At 46.2% G+C, this 26,850-nt stretch overlaps 2 protein-coding genes across 26 annotated transcripts in view; one reads left to right on the top strand and one right to left on the bottom strand.

Annotated features, from left to right (window-relative positions):
- Window positions 1-182: 182 nt before the first annotated feature.
- Window positions 183-8,407, bottom strand: zgc:103559 (uncharacterized protein LOC494056 homolog). 2 transcript variants are annotated; one of them, XM_013134793.3, is made up of 11 exons: window positions 7,853-8,403; window positions 7,085-7,236; window positions 6,555-6,669; window positions 6,139-6,285; window positions 5,090-5,135; window positions 4,864-4,957; window positions 4,260-4,446; window positions 3,567-3,705; window positions 1,388-1,560; window positions 920-952; window positions 183-567 (listed from the first exon to the last, which is right to left on the bottom strand). In XM_013134793.3, exons 1-11 carry the CDS (start codon window positions 8,003-8,005, stop codon window positions 421-423), a joined length of 1,386 nt encoding a protein of 461 aa, XP_012990247.2. In that variant the 5' UTR covers window positions 8,006-8,403; the 3' UTR covers window positions 183-420. The 2 variants fall into 2 exon arrangements, with proteins under 2 accessions (XP_012990247.2, XP_012990248.2); XM_013134794.3 differs by lacking the exons at window positions 183-567; window positions 920-952 and having other exon boundaries at window positions 1,434-1,618; window positions 7,853-8,407.
- A 5,285-nt stretch (window positions 8,408-13,692) lies between these two features.
- The window catches only part of kif1aa (kinesin family member 1Aa), a 64,927-nt gene continuing 51,769 nt past the window's right edge, over window positions 13,693-26,850 (top strand). For 5 of the 24 annotated variants that reach the window (XM_034293765.1, XM_034293764.1, XM_029121585.2 and 2 more), the window contains exons 1-2: window positions 13,707-14,151; window positions 19,264-19,440. In XM_034293765.1, coding sequence (XP_034149656.1) covers window positions 19,335-19,440 — 106 coding nt within the window. In that variant the 5' untranslated portion in view covers window positions 13,707-14,151; window positions 19,264-19,334. Of the gene's footprint in view, window positions 14,152-19,263; window positions 19,441-26,850 lie in introns of all 24 variants that reach the window. The other 19 variants (XM_029121588.2, XM_029121587.2, XM_034293766.1 and 16 more) reach the window with 12 other exon arrangements.

The following is a 26,850-nucleotide window of genomic DNA, read 5'->3' as shown; positions in this document are numbered from 1 at the left end:
TCATTGATGCAGTGTTGTGTAAGCTGATCTGGTTCCTTGATTTCCCCAGTGGTTGTTTGGTCAGTGTTTACACAGTGACAGCCATCTTCTACAGGTACTAAGCGGGGGGGCAATGTAATAAAAACACCAGTCTTTATTGAAAAGTGTTGATTTGTTTATTAAATAATATTATATTACAACAACACCAAAGCATATGTCCCTTCATTTCATTTAAATTGTATTTATAGTAGAGTAACAATATTGCTGCCATCCTGGACACTTATGAGCCAAGACAGTCAGTAACAGGCCTTGTCCATTGTTCTCCAGGGAATCACTGAGGCCTTAGCCTGGTTCCAGGTCTGTTCGTGCAAACATACTGCTCCCCTCTATACATGATAAGGAGAGGCAAGTAGTTGAATTTTAGCACAAACGGACAGGTACCTAGGTCAGAGATTCCTTCCCCTGGGGGAGGAGGAGGTGCTTCCCCAGAGGCAGAGGAGAGAAGGAGCCCCGCTTGTACACCAGTCTGCCTCGGACAATGGTTGCACACACTTCCCCTCGCAACCTGAGACCCATGTAGGGGGTCAACTAGAGAGACAGGGAGGGAGAGGAAGAGAGAGGGAAGAAGAGGAATCGAAATGCATTTCCAAAACCATGTTATCGCCCGGGATATTTTTCTTGAGCACACTGAAGGCTATGACTGACGTGCGTAATGCTGTTGTTACTCAGTCGTACCGTTGTTGTTATTTTGTCCTAATGTTGTTGTTTATTCGTACTGTTGTTGTTATTCAGTTTAATATGGCGTACTGTTTATAATACATTAATATCTTGGTGCTGTTCGGGGCTTCATGACAGACTTCAGGGCCAGTACTTTGTGACAACTGCTGATGGAAAAACTACTTCATATAATACATTCGACTGATTGTTGATTTTGGCTTACCTTATGTTTGTGATGTATACTTGCTTCTTTCAGCTGCGGAGTGTGACAAAAATGAAATAGTATATTTGTATGATACCAACGAAATAATAGGACAGTTAGCAGCGCCTTTGGCGTTTCAGTTCCTCAGACCTGACTTATGCAGACCTGCCCTGAAGACAGAAATGAATGTGTTTGTTTGAATCAATGGAGGGTGTCGGACTGGCATGGCTGAGTGTTCCAAATGAACATACAACCAGGGTAAGGTCTAACCCTATACCCTAATGTTAACCCTTACCCTAACAATTTTAGAATCAATTCAACTCAGAACTGGAAAACATGCCCCGCCTCTCTGTTAAGTCAACCAATCACATTGGTTTTCCTGGCTTCGGAGCAGAACCAATCTGCAGGATATGTCTGAGTAAGTATGACTCCCAACGGACATTAAGCAGAAATACTTCATCTTTGTGAATCCGGCAGATAGGTACTGACCTCAAACTCCTTCTCCGGGTCCCATATGACCAGGTCAGCGTCGTGACCGGGAACAAGGCTGCCCTTCTGGTTGTCAAGGCGACAGAGTCGTGCGGTGCTTTGGCACAGGAACCGCGCAACATCGGGCAGCGTGAAACCTCTCTTACTGGCAGACGTCCAGAACAGAGACAGACCTTAAACAGATGTGTTCAGAAGCTTCACTGGACTTGGTTGTGGAACATCGAGAATTATCTGGAGATGGAGGGCATTTGGAGTCTTATCAAGACAGGGATGTGATACTGTGTAGACATGCAACGTCAGGTTTGTTGATTCGTAATTCCCAGATCACCTGTTGAATTCAGAATTCAACCGAACCAAGAAGGTACATTTGTTTCTGATCAAATGGAACGCTTAAAACAACATGCTTGGTTGGGTTGCACGCTTGGTTAGAGCCTGACACCTGCAGTGCTATGGTTGTGGGTTTGATTCCCACGAGGGAAATATATGTTCTCCATACTGTACATCGCTTTGGATAAGAGAATCTGCTAAAATATGAATGGTGGTAATGGGTCCCATCCTGCTGACAGTAATCCTCTCATGGACAGAACAGACAACATATAATCTTTATACAACACGTGTAACCCTACTATTGGTGCACATCCTGATTTTGCAGGTACGCATATTTCCGGTGTCGTATATAGATTTAGATTTGGGGGGGTGAAGTCCCAGTTCAAGTCCCAGGGCCTGTGCATTACATGGGGCCCCTTGCAGAAAAACGACATTCGTCAACAAATATTACACAATTTAATAATATCCTGGAAATCCTCAAAGTTTGCGTTGGTAATTTTATATTGTACCGTTCTTGCGATACACCTGTAACAGAGTCTCTGGCCAGGGAACGGGCCCGGTACTCAATCAATCATATGATCCATTATACAAGACCATGTCTGGGTTACGCAAGATCTCGTGACAGTGTAGAGAAAATACTTTAACCAGAACCCTTCACTGTTCACAGTGACTGTGGTTAATCATTATACCATTCTGTAAACTACTGCTGAATCCATGTTTATCTCCCTTTGGACTTAGTCCTGTTGCAAAACAGTGATCAGGTAGGGAAGGTTAGTTTGAAGAGGGAATCAGCAGTTAAACCAATACCAAGGCCTCTCCCAGCCCCTGTTTCAGTAAAAAGCGGGGGATGGGGTTGAAGAAATGAAACCATTCGGATATTCATGGACAGAGATAACGATGCAAGAACTGACCCCACTCATGAAATCCAAATGATTGTTTGAACCATGTTTAGAGGCTGAGGTGTGTTACTTTGTTTACAAAGGTTCCTATTGGGTTCAACAATTAAAATAAGGTAATGATGCGTGTATTAGTAATAATTTTAAATAATCAGTGAATAAATATCAGAAATATCACGTTTAAGTCTGGAAATTTAGGTAGCAACTCTGCTTCAAAGGTCTGTAGAATTTACGATTTCATGATGTGGCGCGGCAGCCCGATCAGCCTCACAGCCCGCCCCACGACAGTGTGCCGGCAGTGGTGATTCAGGACGTTGGAGACCGAGCCCAGTGGCACGGCTTACAGCCAGGAGAGGATGTCGAACGCAGCTCTCCAAGTCAGACCCAACAAGGCACAGCTGCTCTCAATCAAGCCTTGTGAGCGCAGCAGCCGCCGGAGCTCCCAGAAAAGGGTTAGAGCCGCAGAGGTTAGATTCATGGCCTGTAAACAAATGTAACTCTCCACAGACAGAAACAAGACCGACCAAGACCCAGCCAGACCCTGGAGACATGTGAGCTGTCAGAGCCTGAAGACATGGTATTCAGTTGGCCTGCGGTATTAAAAAAGGGTCAACTCGCCCCAGTTCTACCTCTGTGTCCTCTGCTCTCCCTTGCTACAACATATGCCTACAATGTGTTGTGTATTCAGTAGAAAGAAAATACTTTTCATGGACATTTAGCTTTGGTGCCGTTTAGCAAAAGCTCAGATCCAAAACCACAAACAGGAGCAGTTAAGGGTTGGCAGTCTTGTTCAAGGAAAGAACAACAGTTTATTTTCCCTTCACCTCGTCCATTTAACCTGGTAACATTTTGGTTACCGATCAGGTTCTGAAACCGCAAGGCTGAGTGTGCCAACATGACCGCAACATGGCTAAGAGACCCCGGAAGCAAGTGGACCTCTAATGGATCACTCTTACCAAACTGCAGGGAGGAGATCCCTCCCCATGCCTGAGTGAAGTCCCCAGTGTCCAATCTCTTCAGGTCTGGTGTGCAGGGGGAGTGGTCTGAAACCACCATGTCGATGTGACCATCCTTCAGGGCCGACCACAGCTTCTCCTGGGGAGGTGCAGGGCGACGCGGAGGTTATAATCACTCAGGCAATCACACTCATGTATGGAAATGATTATCTTTTGGCTCCATCTTCTGACATCTAAAGTGACTCGGATTGAATGGATGAATGGAAGGGAGGGGAGAACTTTAACCAAGACTGGACCCCAGGTGTAAGGAGTGAATGACGCATTTCCGTGTTGGGTCACGGTGGATCAATCATTCTTACGAATACTGATCATCATCTTCAGGTCGGCCTGTTTAAGCCTAATGTGACGTTTGCACCTGATTAGCTATCCCAACCCTAAGCCTATCCCAATCCTATCCCAACACTAACCCTATCCCAACCCTATCCCAACCCTAACCCTATCCCAACCCTATCCCAACCCTATCCCAACCCTAACCCTATCCCAACCCTATCCCAACCCTAACCCTATCCCAATCCTATCCCAACACTAACCCTATCCCAACCCTATCCCAACCCTAACCCTATCCCAACCCTAACCCAACCCTAACCCTATCCCAACGGTGATTACCTAACTGACCCTAGCTGCCGGTCGTACCTGATTGGCTGCCCCACGGATGGGAGGGCAGCATTTGAACTGCGTGGCCCCAGCAGGGATGTGCTCCGCGGACAGGCTGAGGTAGTGGTGGGTGGTCTCCACTGTCAGTGGGGCTCCGGCCTGCCTCGCTGCCTGGATGAGTTCCAGAGGCTGGGCAGAGGACAGGTGCACTATGTGGCAACGCACCCTGGAGGGAGACATACAGACCGGATAAGGGCTAGCAGCCGGACAAAGGTTGGGTTCACTATGCGGCAACGCACCTCACAAAAAAACAGACAGAGATTCTTTGCCCTGACCAAAGGGGAACACAGCTGAATTCTGGCACTGATCTGTAATGTTGTAGCGGATCTCAATCTTTGTGGGTTACTGTACTCCGATCACAATTAGCTAAAACCAAGATCCCCCTCATGTTTAGTATGTAGCCCAGCAGTTAGGGCACCTGACCAGAACCAAAATGTTTTCTACATAATTTTTTTGTTGGGTCCCTGAGTAAAGCCTTTACTCTGTTTTGGCTCCCTGGTTGTTGCTGCCAAATGGAATGTGTTCTTAGTCAACCTACCTGGTATAATAAATAAACACGCGGATCATTAGGCCTGGTTCTTACTGGTAATGCAGGCAGAGGTCAGTGACGGTACGAATGGCCTCCAGCTCCATAACGTCTGGCCGTGAATTTAGGAAGGTGGAGTAATCTTTGGGGTCTGGACGGTACCAATGGGGATAAAAGTGGAAGAGGGGTGTCAGTCTTGGATAGACGTATAACAGAACACGCCAGGGGCCCTTTGAAATACAGTTTGATGGTCTTGTACTGTAAGCATTTAAACTGTTCTCACCAGCATCTTCCTCTGACAACAGGGGGACATCCCTCTCAGCGTGAAACTGGAGCCAAGGCAAAGCAGAATCATATAGTATATATTCAATCACATCTGACATTACACACGCACTGAATAAAACAGGATTAAATGCTAACTTGTAAGCCTCTTCCCAACAAAGCAGTAAGTAACAGTGACAGAAGCTAAATATGAAACATAGTAAAGCTGGAACGCTACTGTCTAAGATTATTATACTTGAACAGGTGAAATGGTGTTATGAGTATGCATACTGTGAACAGGTGAAATGGTGTTATGAGTATGCATACTGTGAACAGGTGAAATGGTGTTATGAGTATGCATACTGTGAACAGGTGAAATGGTGTTATGAGTATGCATACTGTGAACAGGTGAAATGGTGTTATGAGTATGCATACTGTGAACAGGTGAAATGGTGTTATGAGTATGCATACTGTGAACAGGTGAAATGGTGTTATGAGTATGCATATTATGAACAGGTGAAATGGTGTTATGATTATGCATACTGTGAAATCGTGAATGGTGTTATGAGTATGCATACTGTGAACAGGTGAAATGGTGTTATGAGTATGCATACTGTGAACAGGTGAAATGGTGTTATGAGTATGCATACTGTGAACAGGTGAAATGGTGTTATGAGTATGCATACTGTGAAATGGTGAAATGGTGTTATGAGTATGCATACTGTGAAATGGTGAAATGGTGTTATGAGTATGCATATTATGAACAGGTGAAATGGTGTTATGAGTATGCATACTGTGAAATGGTGAAATGGTGTTATGAGTATGCATATTATGAACAGGTGAAATGGTGTTATGAGTATGCATATTATGAACAGGTGAAATGGTGTTATGAGTATGCATACTGTGAACAGGTGAAATGGTGTTATGAGTATGCATACTATGTTGGAATAAGAGGTGAGAGAGGGATGGAGGGAAACAGGAAGATATACAGAGGGAGAGAGAGAGGAAGAAAGACAGAGGGATGAAGGGGAAGAGGGAGAGAGACTGGAAGATGAAGGGAGAGATAGTTACCAGCAGAACGCTTCCTGTGCCCTGTAGCTGTTCCATTGCAGTGTGCAGGTCCTTGTCAGTCACATGGGGGAACTCCTCCACTCCACTGTGGATCAGGAAACACTTAAAACCAGCCACCCCTGCCTGGATCATGGGCTTCAGCTCCAGCTGTCAGAGACAATGTTTTAAAACTGCCATTTAGCAACTATCCAGAATGAGTCCAGCCCAGATATCCTTGTGCTTAAGAGCGAGCTCTGATAGTTGTGGTCATGCCAAACATGGAGATCAAAATAACTGTCGTATGAGTGGGACAGGGTGACCATTTTTGTTTTAGGGTCTAGTCCTTGTTTTTAGGGTCCAGTCCTTTTTTTTAGGGCTAGTCTTTATTTTAGGGCCAGTTATTTTTCTGGCCATAGTCTTTCCATCATGGTAAGTACCTGGTTGCCAGGGATGACCCCGCCCCAGAAGGCCGTATCTACAAAGCACTTCCCGGATGCTGCCTCCATTTTATCCTGTAAGTTATCCAGGGTCGTGGTTGGAGGGATGCTGTTTCTATGGGGACCGAGAGAGGAATGCATGTCAGTTTGCACATAAAATGATTATACACAGTCGGTTCCAACCAAAACCAGGATTATTTTACCTACGGTCGTTTCCTGACTAAAACCAAAATCGTTGATCTTTTAAAATATAAACCTTAGGTGATATCTTTGATTATGACAGTTCTTACAGGGACATGTCTACTATGGGGATGATCTCACAGTTCTTACAGGGACATGTCTAGTATGGTGATGATCTCACAGCTCTTACAGTGACATGTCTACTATGGTGATGATCTCACAGCTCTTACAGTGACATGTCTACTATGGTGATGATCTCACAGCTCTTACAGGGACATGTCTAGTATGGTGATGATCTCACAGCTCTTACAGGGACATGTCTAGTATGAAGGTGACCTTACAGTTCTTACAGGGGCATGTCTACTATAGTGGTAACCCCTCCTGCCGCAGCTGCCCGGGTGGCGGTCCAGAAACCCTCCCAGGAAGAGCGGCCTGGCTCATTCACATGGACGTGACAGTCCACAATGCCAGGCATTACCAGACTGTCTCCTACATCCAGGACCTGCAATATAATTATAGCACCTGCTATCACATGTTCCAGCACCTGCTATCAAAGCCACGCATGTCATAGCATCTGCTATCAAAGCCACGCATGTTATAGCATCTGCTATCAAAGCAACGCATGTTATAGCACCTGCTATCAAAGCAACGCATGTTATAGCATCTGCTATCAAAGCAACGCATGTTATAGCACCTGCTATCGAAGCAACACTTTATAAAACCTGCAATCACATTGACACATAACAACACCTGCCATCACATTAAAACGTGTGCTTTATTGCTTACATATGATATTATTTATGATATATATGTTATAACATGTTTATAATATATTTTGGACATAGCATCCCAAATAACCCCTGGTCCAGTCCTGATATAGGGGACCACTACCAGCACCCACATTAGGGAAACAGCAGGTTATACATCTACGGGTTAAATGTATTGCAGTCTGTATGGAATAGGCTGCTATCTGGTCTCTAGAAACAGTTATACATATGTTATTAACATGACATTTCTATTCAACAGAACAAGGATGTCTGAAAGAATCCACATAATAGCCTTCTTGCAATTCGGTATCTTTTCCACAAAGGAGAACCAGAGAGCCACACAGAGCCTACCTCACAGCCAGCGTCATCCCCAGTAGAACCACTGGAGCCTGGGAGAATGCTGTGGACCTTCCCTTCCCTGATGACAACGAGAGCTGGCCCGATCTCAGTGCCACACAAAACCCTCCTGCTCCTCACCGCGCTGACCATCGACCCGGGCTCCATAGTTTCAGGCTATATGAAAGAGTATAATGGAACTGCTGGGCACTGGTTGTGGGTTTGGGATGTGTGGGCTGTTGCGATGGGACCTCCCCATATTGTGAAGGCTCCTCCCCCTAGTGAGGCTTAGGCTCCTCCCCCCGGCACATGTGTCTTACGTAACAAAGTGGTTACACATTCAGTGTCAAAGGTACCTATGTACTGTGAGGACAGTATGAACATCTATACTGCAGCTTGAATCAATGCAGGCAAACTTATAGCAAACTATTGATACGAAATCAGTGGTCCCTACCCCTGCCTGGTGCCAGACCCAACATGCGCAGCTTCATGCTCAGCAGCCCTGTCTACTCCCTATCTTCCCATCCCCTTACCCCTGAACCAGTTTTGTCTGTCCATCCCCATACCCCTGAACCAGCCCTGTCTGTCCATCCCCATACCCCTGAACCAGCCCTGTCTGTCCATCCCTATACCCCTGAACCAGCCCTGTCTGTCCATCCCCATACCCCTGAACCAGCCCTACTCCCTGTCTGTCCATCCCCATACCCCTGAACCAGGTCGACTCCCAACTGAAGGAAATGAGCAGCATTGTGTTGAATGACATGTCCTTTGGCATAATGGCAAGGGGTCCGTGGGATTTTTTATTATTATTATTATTATGAAAAAAATAACAATTATTAAAGAATTCAAACACTAATTATTTTTTTCACATAATAATCGTTATATGAAACAAAAACAGCCTACAGACTATATTGGATGCTGGAAAGTCTGAAATACTGAGTTACTGTATAAGTACTGTATAAGTGATTGAAGTTATTCATTAACGTTGAGAATTTTCCAATCAAATTACATTTGGACTGTAAAAGATGGCCTTTAGCCCATTTCTTGTAATGGGTATTAGTCTTGCATCAAATGGTGAATTCCACTTTATGCATCGCGCCAATACCCCATCTCCCCAACACCTCTGGGTGGGACCCCATGTAATATATTTTCATGGGGGCCAAAATCCCTGGCGGGACACCTGATCGCATGCATGGCACCCCCGATCGCATGCATGGCACCCCCGATCACACATATGGCAACCCCCGATCGCATCTACGGCACCCCCGATCGCTCGCATGGCTATGTACTTTATTGGGACATCGGAGTATATTCGGGATCATTCCGCTGTGTATTCTATTCCCTGCAGTATGTGAACGTTAACGCTGTTGTTTCAGTGAAAAATACAACAATGTAAAGTAGAGGCGTAAGCAGAAATGTGTTGCTGGGTGGGCCTGCAGACATTTGAGTGGGCAGAAAGCCCTTAAAGCATAGAAATCATCTTTTATACACAGTATAATGTCAAAACTGCTACTCACTCTGGGTGGGCCATGCTCTCATGAGGGCGCGTGCCCACACAGTGCCAACGCCCCTGGAGGGACCCTGCAGCCACCTCTCGCTGGCCTTCCTTTTCAACATTTTTGGAAAGGAAAGAAAAAGGTGCAGTGGTCTCTTATTTTGTTCCGGAGCTGTAGTTTCAGAATACTGGAACTAATATTGGAGTAGAGCAGTACCGATTTAAACCACTAGATGGACACCTTTCCAATTAATTTATTTTGTGGTCATGGTACAACGAGACTGTTGTTTTTATCTTGTCTCTGTAGAGGTTATAATTAAAATTCTCAAAAATATTTTTGCATATTATGTTAAAAATGATTAACCTCTTCGCTATGGAGATCTGGAAATGTTGTCAGATGTTACAATATCACCTGACCTGTCACTATGGGGTTCATGAATGTGGCCAATACTTGAGGTGATGTGCACTGTAAAATTCAATATGCAACACAAGCATACAGAGAAGCTGACTGTCAAGTGCTCCCATTGATATCCATCGTCTCTAAACATAATCAAATGTTCCAATATCATTTGAGTGTTTACTGCGGAGGTCATAAATGTAGCTATGAAAATGTAGGTGATCTGCATTGTCATATGAAACGTGAAGCTCAAGTAGAGAGGCAGATGGTTAGATAGGGACTCTCTTGATTTTCGAGGTCAGAAAACATTATCGAACTGCATAATATAATTCTGGTCATCAGTGACAGAAAGGTTTTCTATAGGTTTATGTCAAAAAGTACACTTGACATTCTCCTCAATTTACTGTGTTATGAAATCATTAATATTTTATTACATAATAATGACAAAGCCAAAAACATGTTTTGAAATATTTGAGTCAACATTGAGTTTGAATTTTAGACCGGGCTCAATCTGTGACTGCGAACCTTCAAGAGGAGGTTAAATTCCCTGTTCAGTGGTATTGCGGGTGGGGTAGACATGGCGTGCTGCGTCTCTTTAAGAAAACACGTCAGGCCCCGGCCTAGCAGTAACAACTCCTTCTGCCAATAAATGATTCAAGCCCCAGAGCTGTTAAACTGAGCTGTGGAGGAAGGGAAGGCAGGACACCACCAACCCGTGGCTCTGCTGTTAATACAACATGCTCCTCCTGGAGGAGAGAAATGTGGGGCCCTGAGCGCTGAGGCGGTGTGTTTCCAACTGCCCTACTTCAGAGTGTTCACTGGGGCCGGCTGATGCCAGTGTGACTCTGATTCACACCACAATGCGTCCATGTCGCGGAGTTAAAGAAAGCGGTCGGAGAGTTAATCGGAGCGAGAGACAAGGTCAGGACAGGAAGGGAGAGAAAGAGGGAGACGTACTTGCGAGAGGAGGTGCTCAATGGAAACTGGGGAGAGAGACAATGGAGAGGGAACGAAAAGGAAAATGGAGACACGAGAGAGGGAGAGAGCTCCTAGCTGACAGTAGCTCGCGCATCTGGTCTAGATGAAGCCTGTGCGCGTGGACAATCAGGTCAGAAAACACACTGTCATTGTGTTACAGGCTGACCGAAACCTGAGAGTTCCGCCTGCATGCCTTAGCGTGGTACCTTCCAGAACAGCCCTTCCATGGTACCTTCCAGAACAGCCAGCCAGACACTATACAGTCCATCCTAGCCACTATTGTGGTGCCAACCACACATTAACAATAGATCGTTGCCAGGCCTGGCCACTGCACAGATAACACAGCGTCACGACACCATTATTCTGTGGGGGTGTGTGATCCTGCGAATTGATCCATGTGCAACACTTCCATATGAATCCCCGTCCACAAAAATAGATTCAGTCGTTTATCCAATTACTTTAGGCGAAAGACATAATGTCAGTGTAATTATATGTATTATTTTATACCATGTTTACCAAACAGACGATAACTTTCTTTTTATTAATTCTTTATTGATGTTATCATAATTTTTACTACTCCATCTAATAGTCACCAAGTCTCTTTTGCACTCTTGACAGGATCGAGGTTCGTAGACCTAGATGTGCATTAAGGTGCCTGCACACGGGCGGGTGTGGCGGTGAAGGTCTCGTACACTTTCAATTGGAGTAGGGCGACGGGCGGCAAACCGCAAGCAATTTAAAGTCTATGAGACCCTCACCACCACCGCGGCCCGTGTGCAGGCACCTTTATTTGTAGCGCATTTTAATATTGCTCACTCTACCAGGAAGTACTTGCCAGAACCTATGGCCTTGGAGGAGGACACAGCATCCACCATGGAACTTGCAGGCTCCCCACCTACTGTGCAGAGATGTAGGCTCACAACCTACCATGCAGAGATGTAGGCTCCCAACCTACCATGCAGAGATGCAGGCTCCCGACCTACCGTGCAGAGATGCAGGCTCCCGACCTACCGTGCAGAGATGTAGACTCCCGACCTACCGTGCAGAGATGTAGACTCCCGACCTACCGTGCAGAGATGTAGACTCACAACCTACCGTGCAGAGATGTAGACTCCCGACCTACCGTGCAGAGATGTAGACTCCCGACCTACCGTGCAGAGATGTAGGCTCACAATCTACCGTACAAAGATGTAGGCTCCCCACCTACCGTACATAGATGTAGGCTCCCGACCTACCAATGCGAAGTTGCAGTCGAGCGACGAGACAAGGCAGCCTTGTCCAACACCAACTCCAGCTAGACCATCACATGCAAGGCCCCTGTCAATGGGCTATTATGGTCAACCTGAAAAAAACCTGTTGGAAAGACCTAAATCCACCCCTTGTGAGGTTAAACCAAAGCTGACTCAACAAGATGAGCTCTATTCATGGTTTCTCGCTCAGCTCGATTCTCCAATCCCATTGAGATGGCATTACACGGGTGTATTGCAATGAGATTTACTAGTAAAAGTGCAGAAGGAGATTTTCTCTCTCATTTTGGGGATGGGTTTAACGATGGATATAAACTGAGGCTCAAACGCCATCCTACACCCTTTGCAGTTCGCTACTTTCAAACAGAGCACAGGTGAAAAATAGTGGACGATATAGAAAATATGATGACATTTGGGATGCACACGTAATCTCTATAGTCCAACCGTGAGAGAGGACCCTTAGTATGCGCAGGTTGAGAAGGCCAGACAACAGTACTCTGCAGGACTGCTGCCACCATAAATGGAATTGGTCCAAATTAAATATAGTGCTTTTTATTCTTGACGGGGACATTTTTTAAAGGACCTCTTTTTGCAGTCAGTTTTGTATCTAAAAGAGTAAGTGCAGTGATAATTAATTGATTAAAATATCAAAGGCAAATTGAGAGTAAAAAAAGAAAAGGAATCGGTCTACAAAACAAACACGGTTATTTGGGCTCTTTGGTAATGTTACCACTGATACCGGAGTCCTGAGTGTTTGCCATGACAACGTCTGGGCACCTCTCGGTGTGAGGTCTGACATTATTGTGCTATGTGCCTGCTGTCATTTTTTAAATCCTGATTACTACTTGGTGGGCGACCCAACCACCACCGGGCCTGGCAACAATGACGAGGCATTTTCGCGCCACAGACGTCTGCCTTGACGCCTCACGGCTGGACGCCTCGGACTCGACCAGGATTGAGTCTCCATGCGGATCAGAATGCTGCTGCCTGTCGGCGTTCCATTGACCAGGAGACTGATGACGTCAATGTGCTGGGTACTTCACTAAGAATAACCTTTTCCAAGTTCTCTTTATTAACAGTTGTAGTGTGCCGTGATGGCCTTAACATGGGGTAGCTAAATAGGTTCTGTTTGCTGAGACTGGTGACTCTTATTCTGTCTGTCTCCATACTGCTGCTCATCTATACCTAGGAAATAAGGCACGAAGGGGCGTGGTCGATAGCCAATGTACGCCAGCTGAGAGCGGTTGTTGAGCACAGTGCAGTGCCTTGACACAGCACCTGGCTGTGTTGTTTTGGCCGTACGCTCTGGAACAAACCGCTGAGATGTCTTACTGCTACCAGTTAGCAGCTCGGTTACAGTAACTAGTGATGTATTGTCATGCCCATGGTACACTGTCTCATATACACACCACCGCTTAATTCCAATCAGCATTCAAACCACCTAGTGACCTAGATTATAACACACCACACAATGCTCTGTGTCATACTGTACTACCACAGCTAGGATCTGTACAGAACTATTCCTATTCTGAAGCAAAGAGACCCTAGAGAACAGCCCTGTGTGTGTGTGTGTGTGTGTGTGCGCGCGTCCTACTCCACTGACGATAAGCTCTTGTTCTCTTCCCTCCCTCCTCTCCCTCTCTCTCTCCCCCTCTCGCTCTCTCCCTCCATCCCTTTCTGTCTATCTCTACACGGTGCACAGGCCTCCCCCTCCCCCTCTCCCTGCTGCATTGATGCTGCCACCTCCCTCAGTGATGACATCATCGGCTCAGCATCCTTTCCGGAGGCAGCAGGCCGTCAATAGAGCAGAGCCATTTTGGCTTCCAGCACGCAACGCAAATCCTGCTTGTTTAGACACAACCTACCGTGGATGCCAGGCTATAGCAGGGTATCTAGGCTGTACTTGTATACCCTCTGCCGGCAGTGGCGTTATTTCTACCTGGGGTCTTCTTCCTGATTGGAGGGAGGAGTGGAAAAGGGAAGGGTTGTCTTCCAGCTGGTCTGTGACAGACCCATAGCCAGACAGACAGAGAGAGAGAGAGAGAGAGAGAAAGATAGACAGACAGAGAGAGAGCTAGAGGAAAGCAGACTGTTGGTTCAAGAGGAGAGAGAAGACCTGGCGCAAGGAGACGGACGATAAACAGAAAGGAAGAGCTGAGCAAACAAGCCTCTGAGACCGGGACGAGGCATTAAAGAGGTAGGATCCATTGTTCGGGTCATTATGCAGTATTAATGGGGCCCTGTGAGTGTTTGTTTGGTGGCGGGTCTCCTGGGGACGGGCTGGGAGAACGCTGTGTGATAGGGTGCGGCTGTTGGGGAGCTGTCAGCAGCTATGACCATGTAAGACCGATGACAAAACAAGGGGCTTCAAATGGTCCTCCTCCTGCTGTGGTTTTTAATACATTATTCTCACCATGGACTTTTTGTTTCTCTGTTTTTAATTCAAGCAGTCTGACACAAAAGAAATGCCATGTCATTAATGTGGCAAGGCTAGGCAGCACCACGCGAAAAGTAGTGCAATTGACCGTCTGGTTTGGAATTAAGCTTGTTTATCAGGTTAAGTAATGAATTGTGAGGATGTTTCATAGCCCATAATCCTGAAATATTATTTAGAATAACATTAGAATAACTGCCCGCAGGCGAACATACTGACCTGATGTAAGAATCAGGCTCGAGCACCTGCATGTTATTCTAAGTGTTCACTACTACTGCGTAATAACTTTGTTATAACACTCTCTGTCCAAAATGGCGGTCATTTCGCATAATTGAATTTGGGGGAAAATGCCGTAGCCTAACCCTCATGTGCGGGTGGGGGTACAAACCCGCCAGACAGGTCAATTATGTCGCTGACTTTTTGCGAGGCTATTTTCCTGAACAGTTTATTCGTTGCCATTATTTTCTCTTGTCGATACCTGCAACGTCATTCAATTTTAATCTGATAAATGAGCATTGTTCCAAACCTGGTTGTTACACCGAACCTGATATTCAGTTGGTCGGGACCCATGGATGTTCTACAAGCTAGGCTACATAGAACATTCTTGGGTTTATTTCGAATTATATATATATTTGGGGGGGCTTCTTGCCAAAATACACAGCATAGTCACAAGATATATAATTGGGAGGGGCCTATGGGAAGAATATATTGAAATTATTTCAGAAAGTATTTTGATAGCATCACTTAGGCCTAATTAGTCAAATACCTAATATACCATTGCGATCGGGTTACAATGGTGAACGCCATCCGAAAGGTCTGGTGAAGTTGCATTCAAAACAACATTATGGTCTGGGAAGTAAAGAATGCGGGTCACCCTGATTTGGATGCGATGTAGCCTTGTTGAATGACGGTTGCTGCCTGTCATATACCATAGGCCTGTCACTAAGAAGGTTCTAGAGCGATTCTTTTTCCATATCTAGACAGCCCTCCCCTGAGGCATTGAATCTCATTGTCAACATCAATTGTCTTCTCTTTAAATCGTATTCATGGTTTTAACGCAAGATACAAAAGGTTACGGTGCCGTTTCAGTTAATCGTTTTATTAGAGAAATTGCTTAACTTGCTGATGCAAATCTGTTTTATGAATCATGAATGGCAAAGGAACATAGATTTTAGTAAGTCTGTCTGAAAACTTGTCATTTGGTCTTCTATCAAAGCACCTACAGACCTACAGTATGAGCAATTATGCCTGGGATTGCGTTGCACCCAAAATAAGATGAAGTTGCAGGGACTGCAATATTCCAGGCATGAGATGACTTGGATTAGTGCTCGGATTAGTACCTGCGCCACCTTCTGTGTCAAGTAAGGACACGGTCTGACAAGGTTGTAAAGCATCAACCTGCAAGAGTACGTCACTGCCTTGATGGTCACAGAGAATGTAAGGTTGTTTGTCTGTAAGGACATTGATATTTGAAGTTAATGTATTTGTTAGATGTGAAAGATTGCAAAAGAGGGGGATGAGTGGCTGTTCATGTAATATCAACATTTCCGGTCATGGATGTGGCCATAAGACTGAGAAATGTTTGCCTATTATGATGGGTTTTTTTCTGAGAGCTTTTCTCTCTCAGTGGTATTCTAAGATGATTTGGTTGAAGCATATTTATATTTCTCTCAGATCTCTTCATGTTGAGAAATCGGCCAAACTGACTTGGTAGTTGGATGACAGCTATTCAGAAAAATCAGAAACACAATCTTTTTTCAATTTCATTTTGATTAAGCCTTTTCCTTCCCACTTTGTAAAATAATTTCTAAAACAGTCTTTTCAACGTCTTTTAAATTAGGAAGACGTCTTTTCATTTTATTTTCAACCCCCATTTGCTCAATGGGATAGTTTTATTACAGACTCCACTGGTGATCCTTCAACCATTTGGAAAACATGACCACCTGTGTGAGGTTGTCTCTCCCTCTTGGGTTGTTGTTTTGGACTCCAGCAACCTCATTACGGACAAAACTGAGAGAACAAATGCAGTTAAATCACATTGTATCTTGACAGGCGCCTTATTTGAAGGAAATGTTGGTATAGCGGTTTTTTCCGCTCTGCATTTTTATTTGTCAGACTCAAACCTAGACTTTTTTGGCCAGCTTATTGCTATGGAAAAACTCTGGGGCGGCCCAATTTAGCAATTGTCTGAATCTTGAACTGATGAGTTTGCTGAGATATGTAGAATCATACCATGATTCTTGCTTGGAGCAAATTGTTTATATTTAAATTTCAATCTCCATTGAAGTTTTCTAAACCTTCTGTTTGAAACGTGCCCTAAGGCTGGAGGAACCAGTCCAACAGGGGCATGTCAGACGAATGCCATTTGTATGTATTTCTTTTTTCTTATGTTTCTGTAAGATTGTTGTAGGTGAGCAATTGTAAGGGGTTTGTAAAATACAGGTGTACTATGCAGCAGGGCCCCTTGTGAAAGAGGTCTTGGTGTCAGTGTTCTAAAACAGATTGATGAATTATGACCATGAGGCTGATTGGCTAATAGTGTTGGAACGTCTATGCAGGGGATGCTGATTGGCTAATAGTGTTGGAACGTCTATGCAGGGGATGCTGATTGGCTAATAGTGTTGGAACGTCTATGCAGGGGTGCTGATTGGCTAATAGTGTTGGAACGTCTATGCAGGGGATGCTGATTGGCTAATAGTGTTGGAACGTCTATGCAGGGGATGCTGATTGGCTAATAGTGTTGGAACGTCTATGCAGGGGATGCTGATTGGTTAATAGTGTTGGAACGTCTATGCAGGGGATGCTGATTGGTTAATAGTGATGGAACGTCTATGCAGGGGATGCTGATTGGTTAATAGTGTTGGAACGTCTATGCAGGGGATGCAGCTATTTTCTATAGCAAAGACTTGTATCATTAACTGACTGAATAGCTAGCTGACTGACTAACTGACAGCTGTCCCCTTTTTTGGTATGGGTTTGGAGTTATTTAAATCACCTTGACTGACTGACTGACTGACTGGATTGGTCTTTGTTTTATTCGGTTAGTTGTGTGACTGATTGATTTGGTGTCTATGTTTTTGGGCTAGATTTGTGACTGACTGACTGGTTTGGATTCTGTGTTTTTGGGCTAGATTTGTGACTGACCAACTGGTTTGGTTTCTGTGTTTTTGGGCTAGATGTGTGACTTACTAACTGACTGGTTTGGTCTGTGTTACTGGGCTAGTTTTATGACTGACTGACAAGTTTGGTCTTTGGGATATTGGGTTAGTTGTGTGACTGGCCGACTGGTTGGGTGTCTATGTTTTTGGGCTAGATTTGTGACTGAATGACTGACTGGTTTTGAATCTGTGTTTTTGGGCTAGATTTGTGACTGACTGACTGGTTTGGTTTCTGTGTTGTGGGCTAGATTGATGACTGACTGACTGGTTTGGTCTCTATTACTGGGCTAGTTTAATGCCTGACTGACTGACTAGTTTGGTCTCTGGGATATTGGGTTAGTTGTGTGATTGACTGACTGGTTTGGTGTCTGTGTTTTTGGGCTAGTTGTGTGACTGACTGAGTGACTGGTTTGGCCTCTGTGTTAATGGGCTAGTTGTGTGACTGACTGAGTCACAGGTTTGAGCTCTGTGTTAATGGTCTAGATGTGTGAATGACTAACTGGTTTGGCCTCTGTGTTAATTGGCTAGATGTGTGACTGACTGGTTTGGCCTCTGTGTTAATGGTCCTGCTGTGGTAATCCCAGGAAGCGCACTGTCATTCAGCTGCGACTGCACTTCTATTGTTGCCGCTGGGCTAGGTATCCATCTGTCCCCTACTGTAGCTGACCATGCATGCCCCTTTCATGGTCTATTCAGCCAGCCGAGGGAACGTGGTCTGGACCGGCCCCAGGGGATGTGAGGCCTAACTGGTACACAGTCAGGTCCATGTCTCACTCTCTCTCTTTTCCTTTTTGTCTCTCACTCTTTCCCCCCGTGACAGTCCGTTAACATAAAGCCATTTTGAGCATCTTTGTATCTGTGTCTCACTCTCTGTCTTTCTTTCTCTCTCTCTCTCTCTGTGGCTCGCACTCTCTGTGTCCCTCTGTGGGTCTCACTTTCTCTGTGTCTCTCTGTGTATCACTCTTTCTGTGTCTCTCTGTGATTCACTCGCTCGGTGTCTCTCTGTCTCTCACGCTGTCCGAGTGTCTCACATTCTCAGCTGTCTTACAGCTCAGTGCCATCTACCTTAATTAAGATTATAGATTTCAAAGTGCCTGATGACTCTCGGAGGAGCAGGTTGCCATAGTGATATAGATGGGCAGATCAGAGAGGAAGGAGGGAGTCTACTCTACAGCTGAGTGATCTCAGATCTTAACCGACATCTTATCCTATAGCTGAACTAATGGAACCAACGTCACCTAAGAGCCATATCCTCCCTGGGTTGAAGCTTCCTCAGTCAATACAGCTCTCTCTGTGGATCTCAATGGGAACACAGCAGAAGGACTCTTGTGTGCATTCCAAATGGCGCACTACATTTGATCAGGGCCCAGTCAGTGGGGGTCACTTAGGACGCTGCCCTGATGTGTTAGTAGTTAACAGTCCCACCAGAGGAACAGAGAAGCGAAACAAAAAATAGACACACCACTTACGTTAGTAACCATGTGCGAGGCCGCACATTCATTCTGTGATCAACGTGTCCACTCGGAGATCAACCATAGGTTAAAGGTCATCGGGTTGTAGGGTGTTTGAGCTGAAAGGGGTTGTGGGAGAAAAGAAAACGCACAACTGGTACACGGTATCTATGCCTGACATGTTTTTAATTGCTAAAACACAGCTGAGGTCTTGGGTGAAGCTACCAGTCAGCAATACTAACCCTGTCTCTCTTCTCCTCGGACAGCTGGTGCCGCCTGTACCCGGGCCCGTTTTTGTGAGGCGCTCCGTGCGGGGAGGCGTAAGGCCGGAGACACCATGGCAGGGGCCTCCGTGAAGGTGGCGGTTCGTGTCCGCCCCTTCAACTCCAGAGAGATGGCGAAGGACAGCAAATGCATCATCCAGATGTCAGGGAACACAACTAGTGAGTGTCCGTAATACACACACGCGTACACTGTCAAACACACGCACACAAACACTCAGGCGTTTTTTCAAACGAGTCACCACAAACATTCACATGCAAACACATGGTCTCGTGATGGTGTAACTAACAGAGAAACAACATACGTAATCAAATTGTTTGTCTACTAATGTCTCACATTTGAAGGCTGGGATGCCATTTTGTGTCTATGCTATTCTAACTATTTTGGGGTTTAGAGTTGCAGCAATGTATTGTGAGATATGTTTACTCGTGGGTGGTTGCTGTGCTGTGCAGATTTCTGTTTTATTATTTTGGTTTCCATGGGCTTAAGGTTGTGCTGACAGAATTGTACAGCGTTAATGAAGCGAAGCAAACAGTAGGCAAAGTGTATTCTTTTTTACGCTGGAGTTAATTGCCTTTTACCGATAAGAAACGGTTAGAATCAATATTTATTGTACGGCCAGGAAGAACCTGAGGTAGCTGACCAGGTTTCAAATCAACATATACCAGCAGGGCTTAACTGTCCTTTGGTGCTGTCCAAAGGGATGTTAGGGTGTGGACAGGGCTTAATTGGCCTGTAGAGCTGTCCAAGTGGGGAGTTAGGGTGTGGACAGGACTTTACTGTCCCGTAGAGCTGTCCAGTGGGGGAGTTAGTGTGGACAGGGCTTAACTATCCTGTAGAGCTGTCCAATTGGGAATTAGGATGTGGACAGGGCTTAACTATCCTGTAGAGCTGTCCAAGGGGGAGTTAGTGTCTGGATAGGGCTTATCTCTCCTGTAGGGGTGTCCAATGGGGAATTAAGGTGTGGACAGGGCTTAACTGTCCTGCAGAGCTGTCTGATGGATGAATTAAGGTGTGGACAGGGCTTAACTGTCCTGTAGAGCTGTCTGATGGAGGAATTAAGGTGTGGACAGGGCTGAACTGTCCTGTAGAACTGTCTGATGGAGGAATTAAGGTGTGGAAATGGCTTAACTGTCCTGCAGAGCTGTCTGATGGAGGAATTAAGGTGTGGACAGGGCTGAACTGTCCTGTAGAGCTGTCTGATGGAGGAATTAAGGTGTGGACAGGGCTGAACTGTCCTGTAGAGCTGTCTGATGGAGGAATTAAGGTGTGGACAGGGCTTAACTGTCCTGCAGAGCTGTCTGATGGATGAATTAAGGTGTGGACAGGGCTTAACTGTCCTGTAGAGCTGTCTAATGGAGGAATTAAGGTGTGGACAGGGCTTAACTGTCCTGCAGAGCTGTCTGATGGAGGAATTAAGGTGTGGACAGGGCTGAACTGTCCTGTAGAGCTGTCGGATGGAGGAATTAAGGTGTGGACAGGGCTTAACTGTCCTGCAGAGCTGTCTGATGGAGGAATTAAGGTGTGGACAGGGCTTAACTGTCCTGTAGAGCTGTCTGATGGAGGAATTAAGGTGTGGACAGGGCTTAACTGTCCTGTAGAGCTGTCTGATGGAGGAATTAAGGTGTGGACAGGGCTGAACTCTCCTGTAGAGCTGTCCAATGGGGGAATTAGTGTGTGGACCGGGCTTAACTGTCCTGTAGAGCTGTCCAAGGGGAGTTAGGGTGTGGACAGGGCTTAACTTTGGTGGTGTGGAAGCTGGAAGGAGACTTGATATCCAGCCGGTTCAGCAAGGCAAAGACATAGGTCAATAATAGATGAGTCGCCTTGAAATATTTACAGTTCGGCTTAATTTAGCTCATCTTCCCCGTTCAACCCGCGCCTTCTTTATGCCGCGGCGGGCCAGAGAGCGCAACTTTGCCTCCTCTTCCTCGGACACCCGTTTCATTTAATACGGAAGAAGACACAAAGGTTTGTGTAGATACCAAATGCCACAGTTTCCCGAACAGTCCTCAGAGTAAGGGAGTGTGTTTTACTGCTGTTTCCGTTTTTCCGTTCACACGGTTGATCAAAGAAATGAAGCACAGGGAGGCATTCCTAGGCTGATATTCAATGGCTTTGGTCTAGTCTCAGGCACACAGAATATTGACCGTCACACTAGCGTGATTGAGTTCCATTACCTGTCACCTGAGTCCCTTTGTGTTTGTGCGAGTCACACCATTTCTTTTTACCGTGTTCAGTGGAATTTTTGCGAACCCACGCGACATAAGCCATTACAGTACATGCATTACCAGAAAGCATGATTTGCAGGTGCCCTGACAAGACCGAAGTCACTAAGAGATCTGAAAATAGCCCACTAATAGTGAATACTCCGGGACAACAGGGATGTTTTCCTAATGGCACCCTGTACACTGCGCAGTGCAAACTCTTTGTGGTGTCATTTGGCACGCGGGCTAATGTAGATTAGCGACGGTCCCCTGGGAAACCAGCAGTGAGGACAGATGACATTGGGATGTCCTTATACCACTTATAACCACTTCTTCTGTTTGTACTGTATTGCACGTGTAAACGCTAGTCAGGGAGTCTGCACCCAAACACACACACACACCCACAGGAGGCCACAGGACCGCCATTTCCCTCATGTGATAACATCTTGAAAATAAACAACAATTTGCTCATGCTGACAGAAGGCAAGACACCATGCGTGAGGTAATGATGCCTTACGAATCACCGAATGTCATCTGGCACCAGACAAGTATTATCCCCGGACTGACACGGGCAACAACCGAACTGACAAAGGATGGGCTCAGAGTGAGGAGGAGGGGCTCAGAATGAGGCGGACTCAGGTTGAGAAGAAGGGGCTTAGGGTGAGGAGGAGGGGCTCAGGTTGAGAAGGAGGGGCTTAGGGTGAGGAGGACGTGCTCAGAGAGGAGGAGGGGCTCAGAGAGGAGGAGGGGCTCAGAGTGAGGAGGCGGGTCTCAGAGTGGATGAGGCGCTCAGGGCGATGGCCGCCATTGGAATAAAAGAAACAAACAATATCAAACACATTATACGCTTCGCTTCCCTGTGTCGTTGGGGCTTCGTTTTGGATGGCGTTTGGCAGACAGCTGCATGTGTGGTCTGTCAGTCTATATGTTTGTGCCTCTGCCCCCCTACCTGTCTGTCTGTTGTCACCCTCCAGCATGGTAGCAGCGCCTGGAAGCTGGTGAAAGGGTGGGGGGGCGAGGAGGCTGTTAATGGCCCGCTGATTCGGGTAGCCTGGTCCTGGGGGGCCAGGGAAGAAAAGGGGAAGCAAAAGAAGACTGAGAGCTTGCTGGAGGAGGGGAGGGCACTGGGGGGTGGGCTTTTGTGCACTTCCTTCTCTGCTTTGTGTGTCTTTGTGCTTCTTGCCCGGCTAGAGATTGTTCAATACGCTGGTTCCCACCAAGCAGAAGAAAGGCAGCGATCTAAATGAGTGGCAGGACTGGCAACAGTGATCCTCCCAGGGCCTGCCAAGGTGCCAGGCCTCATATCCCTTTCTGAGGTGGATTAAGCTACCAAGAAGAACTTGGTAAAATGTCATTAGCAAAATGTCAGTGGGTTTCTGTCAGTGGCCCTCTGTAAGTGCCACTTTGTCAATGGTTCTCTGTCAGCAGATCTCTGTCAGTAGTTTTCTGTCAGTGGTGTGGGCTCTCCTCTAGCCTCTCACCATCTGATCTGTTCTCCGTAGCGGGAGAGACTCTGCCCTACCAGTCTGTCTATCTCTGTGATTCTCAGGGAGGTTACAAACCAAGGCCAAACTCTCTAATTTCTTTTCTCAAGCCTCTCTCTCTCTCAACCTCTCTTTCAGCCCCTCCCTCGTAGTCTCTCCGTCCCTCTTTCTATCATTCAGCCTCTCTTGGTTGTCTCTCTCCCTTAGAGTTTCCCCCGTCTCCCAGTAGGGTTGCATCTGTGCTGACATACCCATGACGCCACTCCCCCCTCCCCCCCATCCTCTGTGACTGACGGAGCAGCAACCCGTGGTCTACCGGCCGCGTGGCCATCAGTGCCACTAGGAAATACTTGCACCAAATACACTGAAGGAACATGTTCAGTTTTTTAAGCACATTGGACCCAATTTCCTATTTACTTTTAGTATTAAAGCGACATCCAGTCTGATATTTTTTTTGTCTGCCTGGTTGCATAAGCCATATATTGCAGTGTCCGGACACGTGTCCTCGGAATAAACAATGCAGCCATCTCGTGTCTCTGATGTCTACAAAGGCATGTCAATACGAAAAGCACTTCAGTTTTTTTACTATTACGATCATAAATGTGTCCCGCTCAAAACCGCTTGCACTTACAGTTTTGTCCTTTATTTATTTCAGGATCCAGGCACTGCTAGCTTCGTGTAGCCACACTTGCAAAATCCCATTGGGCCTGGTTCTCAGAGCTAATACAATGTTTACATTTTGGTGCTATGGGTTCAATCCGTCTTTCAGGATTTGGAGCCACACAGTCTGTGTAGGCAAGCCAGAGGTGACCTGCCAACTCATTTCATCAGTGAGTCGAACAACACTGGCTGAACCACGGCTGAAGTAGCTAGTCTATTTTCTATTTTTGTTTCAAATGCACAACTAGTGATGTTTGCATATAAAAACTATATAACATATTTAATAAGCCCCCCCCTCATTTAGAATTGTATGTGGAGACAGTTAGAACACATTTGGGTTATTGTCCGATATACTCCATTATTTATTCATGCATTTCGTTGGTATTGGGGGACACCTGCAGATGAAGTCCAGCAGCTGAACAACATGTCTTGACAAAACCCATCAGATTATTTGGATCAATGACGAGGACCTGCTGCTAAACATGAAGTCACATTGTCAGAAGCAGAAAATTTAATGGGGAAAAGGTCTGGAAATGGAATAACCCGACATGCGTCACCCTCTCACGTCACAACCTCGCCAGTGGTTAAGAGTGGAGCGGCCTGCTGCTCTTAACTCGATGGGCTTTTCATTAGAACCTTTATAATGATGTTTGTGTCTGTCACTGACAGAGAGATCTGGCCTCCAGCCCTCTATGAACTCAACACCTTGACATTACAGCCTGAGTTTCCGACATAAACATGTGGGCGGACTGGAGCACACACACACACACACACAGATACACACAAACAGATACACACACAGACACGAAGACGCACACACACACGCAGAGAGGGCAGGCTGACTCATCTACAGGATCACAGTACTACGTGAGCAGTAGGCACTCCCTTCTGCCCTCATATCCTCACCTCTCTTCTGCCCTCATATCCTCACCTCCCTTCTGCCCTCATATCCTCACCTCTCTTCTGCCCTCATATCCTCACCTCTCTTCTCCCCTCATATCCTCACCTCTCTTCTCCCCTCATATCCTCACCTCTCTTCTGCCCTCATATCCTCACCTCTCTTCTCCCCTCATATCCTCACCTCTCTTCTCCCCTGATTCCCTCCTCTCTTCTCCTCTAATTCCTTCTCCCCTCCTCTCCCCATCTCTTTTCTCCTTTGCCCTAAGCCCTTCTGTTGTCACCTTGGTTAATAAAACATTCAGATAAATTTGCTACAGGTAAATTTTTGCCATGTTTTTGAATGATTTAATGATGTCACACGTTTGTCCAGTTTGTATGGGACGGTATGGCAGCCTAGTGATAGAGAGCCTTGGGCCAGACAATGGAAGGTTGCTGGTTCAAATCCCAGAGCTGACATGGTGAAAAACACTGATGTTCTGTCCCTGAGCAAGACTGTTAACCCTAACTTCTCCCAGCTTCTTGCTGTAAATAGGGATATTTTCTTGGTGTACTTACCTGGTAAAATAGATCCTCATTGCTTTCCTGTGCTAATGGACGGGTGTAGAAATCCTGGTTAACCAGATGCAGCTCAGAGAGGTAGACAGTCCACGAATCAGCGACTGCCACTGTGGTAAGATTATGTTTTAATTATGGCAGCCATCTTGGATATATAGTCTCCAGCAATTCTAAAGGTCAGTGGTTTACTACGTCTTCATCCTCTCCCCCTGAGACCATAGATGTTGCCGATGTAATTGCTAGACCTTTTAGAGGACCACTTCCTTTTATTATTTTTTTTACTGGAAATTCATGAATCTGCGTTCGCTCAGGAACCGGAGCGACAGAGAGAGAGTGGAAAACAATCATGATTGTGAGAGATCGAGAGACGGAGAGGAATAGCGTGGGAGCCTACGAGAGAGAATTTGTGATTAAGAGGGAGGGGAAACCAAAAAGAGAGAGAGGCAGATGGAGAGATACAGAGGAACGGAGACCGAGAGGGAAAAGGGGAGAGATGGAGTGCAGGTGTGAAAAAGAGAGAGAAGGAAGGAATACAGACGGAGGGAGAGTGAGAGAGCAGGTGTAAGAGCAACATTGTCACTGTGTAATGGTGAGATGCTGGGTGTGAGGAGAGATTTGATGGTCAAATCCGGTGTTCCCTCTCAGGTGGAGCCAGCCTGAGCTCTGACTCGCCTTCATCACTGCTGGGCTAACCATGTCGTGTGAGGGCACATTTATATAGGCAGCCCAATTCTGAGCATTTTTCACCAACTGATCAATCAACCACATGAATCTGTTCTTTACTGTCCATCATTCCCAAAGTCAGCGTGTGAGGAGAGAACCAGAGCAGGCTAATGACAAATTAAAACCTGGTGTTACCATCGCTTCTGTTTCTGAAAACAAGCCTGGAATCACGTACAGGTTGGGGCAGAGAGGAGGGCCAACACAGGTTGCCTTGCGTTGATTAAATATTCAGCCTGGACAGTCACACACACATGACTCCTCTGGATCGGCTCTTGCGTCACGATGTGACGGGGGTGGCCCATCCCATCACAGTTTCCATGACGAAGTGAACACAACACTAGACCCAGGTGTTGGGTGATTAGTGGACAAGTCAAATCAAGCGTGCCAGCTCTGGAGTAGAGATCAGGGACCTCCCAAACGACGGGAGGTCCCTGATCTCCATGGGTTGATTATTGAACCAATGTGTGGATGGCTCCGAGAGAGACGTCGGCCCTGTGTTAAGGCCGCGGGCAGTCTATCAACAGACTGGGCGAGCTTGGTAATGTTTCGTGGGAAAAAGGCTTCTACCCAAGCATAGATCCCAAGCTCATACACAACCCCGGCTGGATTTTGAGAAACTGGTATAAGATAGTGGGAAATTTAATAGTACCTTTCTAGCTTTTGGTCTGACACGTCCGAGTGCGACGAGCGCGTGAGCGGCCTGTCAGCTGAAGGGTTTTTCTGAGAGATGGCAGCGAGGGCCCGGCAGGTTGAGTGTCTCACAGCTGCCTGCATCCGTAATGGTCACGGTGATGCTCTCAGTCCGATCCCCTGGGCTCCAGAGGTGCCGGCGTCCCAAGTGGCACCTTCATCCCGATATAGTGCGCTACTTCTGACCAGGGCCCGTGCCACCAAAGTTACCATTTGGAAAGAAGACAGAATAGCTCTCGCATCTATATTACTCAACCACCCCATGTCTAGAATGGCTTTCATCATTGACACATTCGATGGATTTGTGGAGTACCTGACCGTCTGGCTAAGATACAGTCATTCAAAAAGACCC

This window comes from Esox lucius, chromosome 8, assembly GCF_011004845.1.
Source record: "Esox lucius isolate fEsoLuc1 chromosome 8, fEsoLuc1.pri, whole genome shotgun sequence".
Classification (NCBI taxonomy): domain Eukaryota; kingdom Metazoa; phylum Chordata; class Actinopteri; order Esociformes; family Esocidae; genus Esox; species Esox lucius.
This window is presented reverse-complemented; position numbering and strand designations above follow the sequence as displayed.

Excerpts from the sequence above, each read along its gene's own strand:
- zgc:103559 (XM_013134793.3), bottom strand. The coding sequence starts at position 8,005 with ATGGAGCCCGGGTCGATGGTCAGCGCGGTGAGGAGCAGGAGGGTTTTG. Across the intron at positions 6,286-6,554 it reads GGGTCATCCCTGGCAACCAG|CTGGAGCTGAAGCCCATGAT; the intron begins GTACTTACCATG and ends TGTCTCTGACAG. Across the intron at positions 4,958-5,089 it reads GTTGTCAGAGGAAGATGCTG|ACCCCAAAGATTACTCCACC; the intron begins GTGAGAACAGTT and ends GGTACCGTCCAG.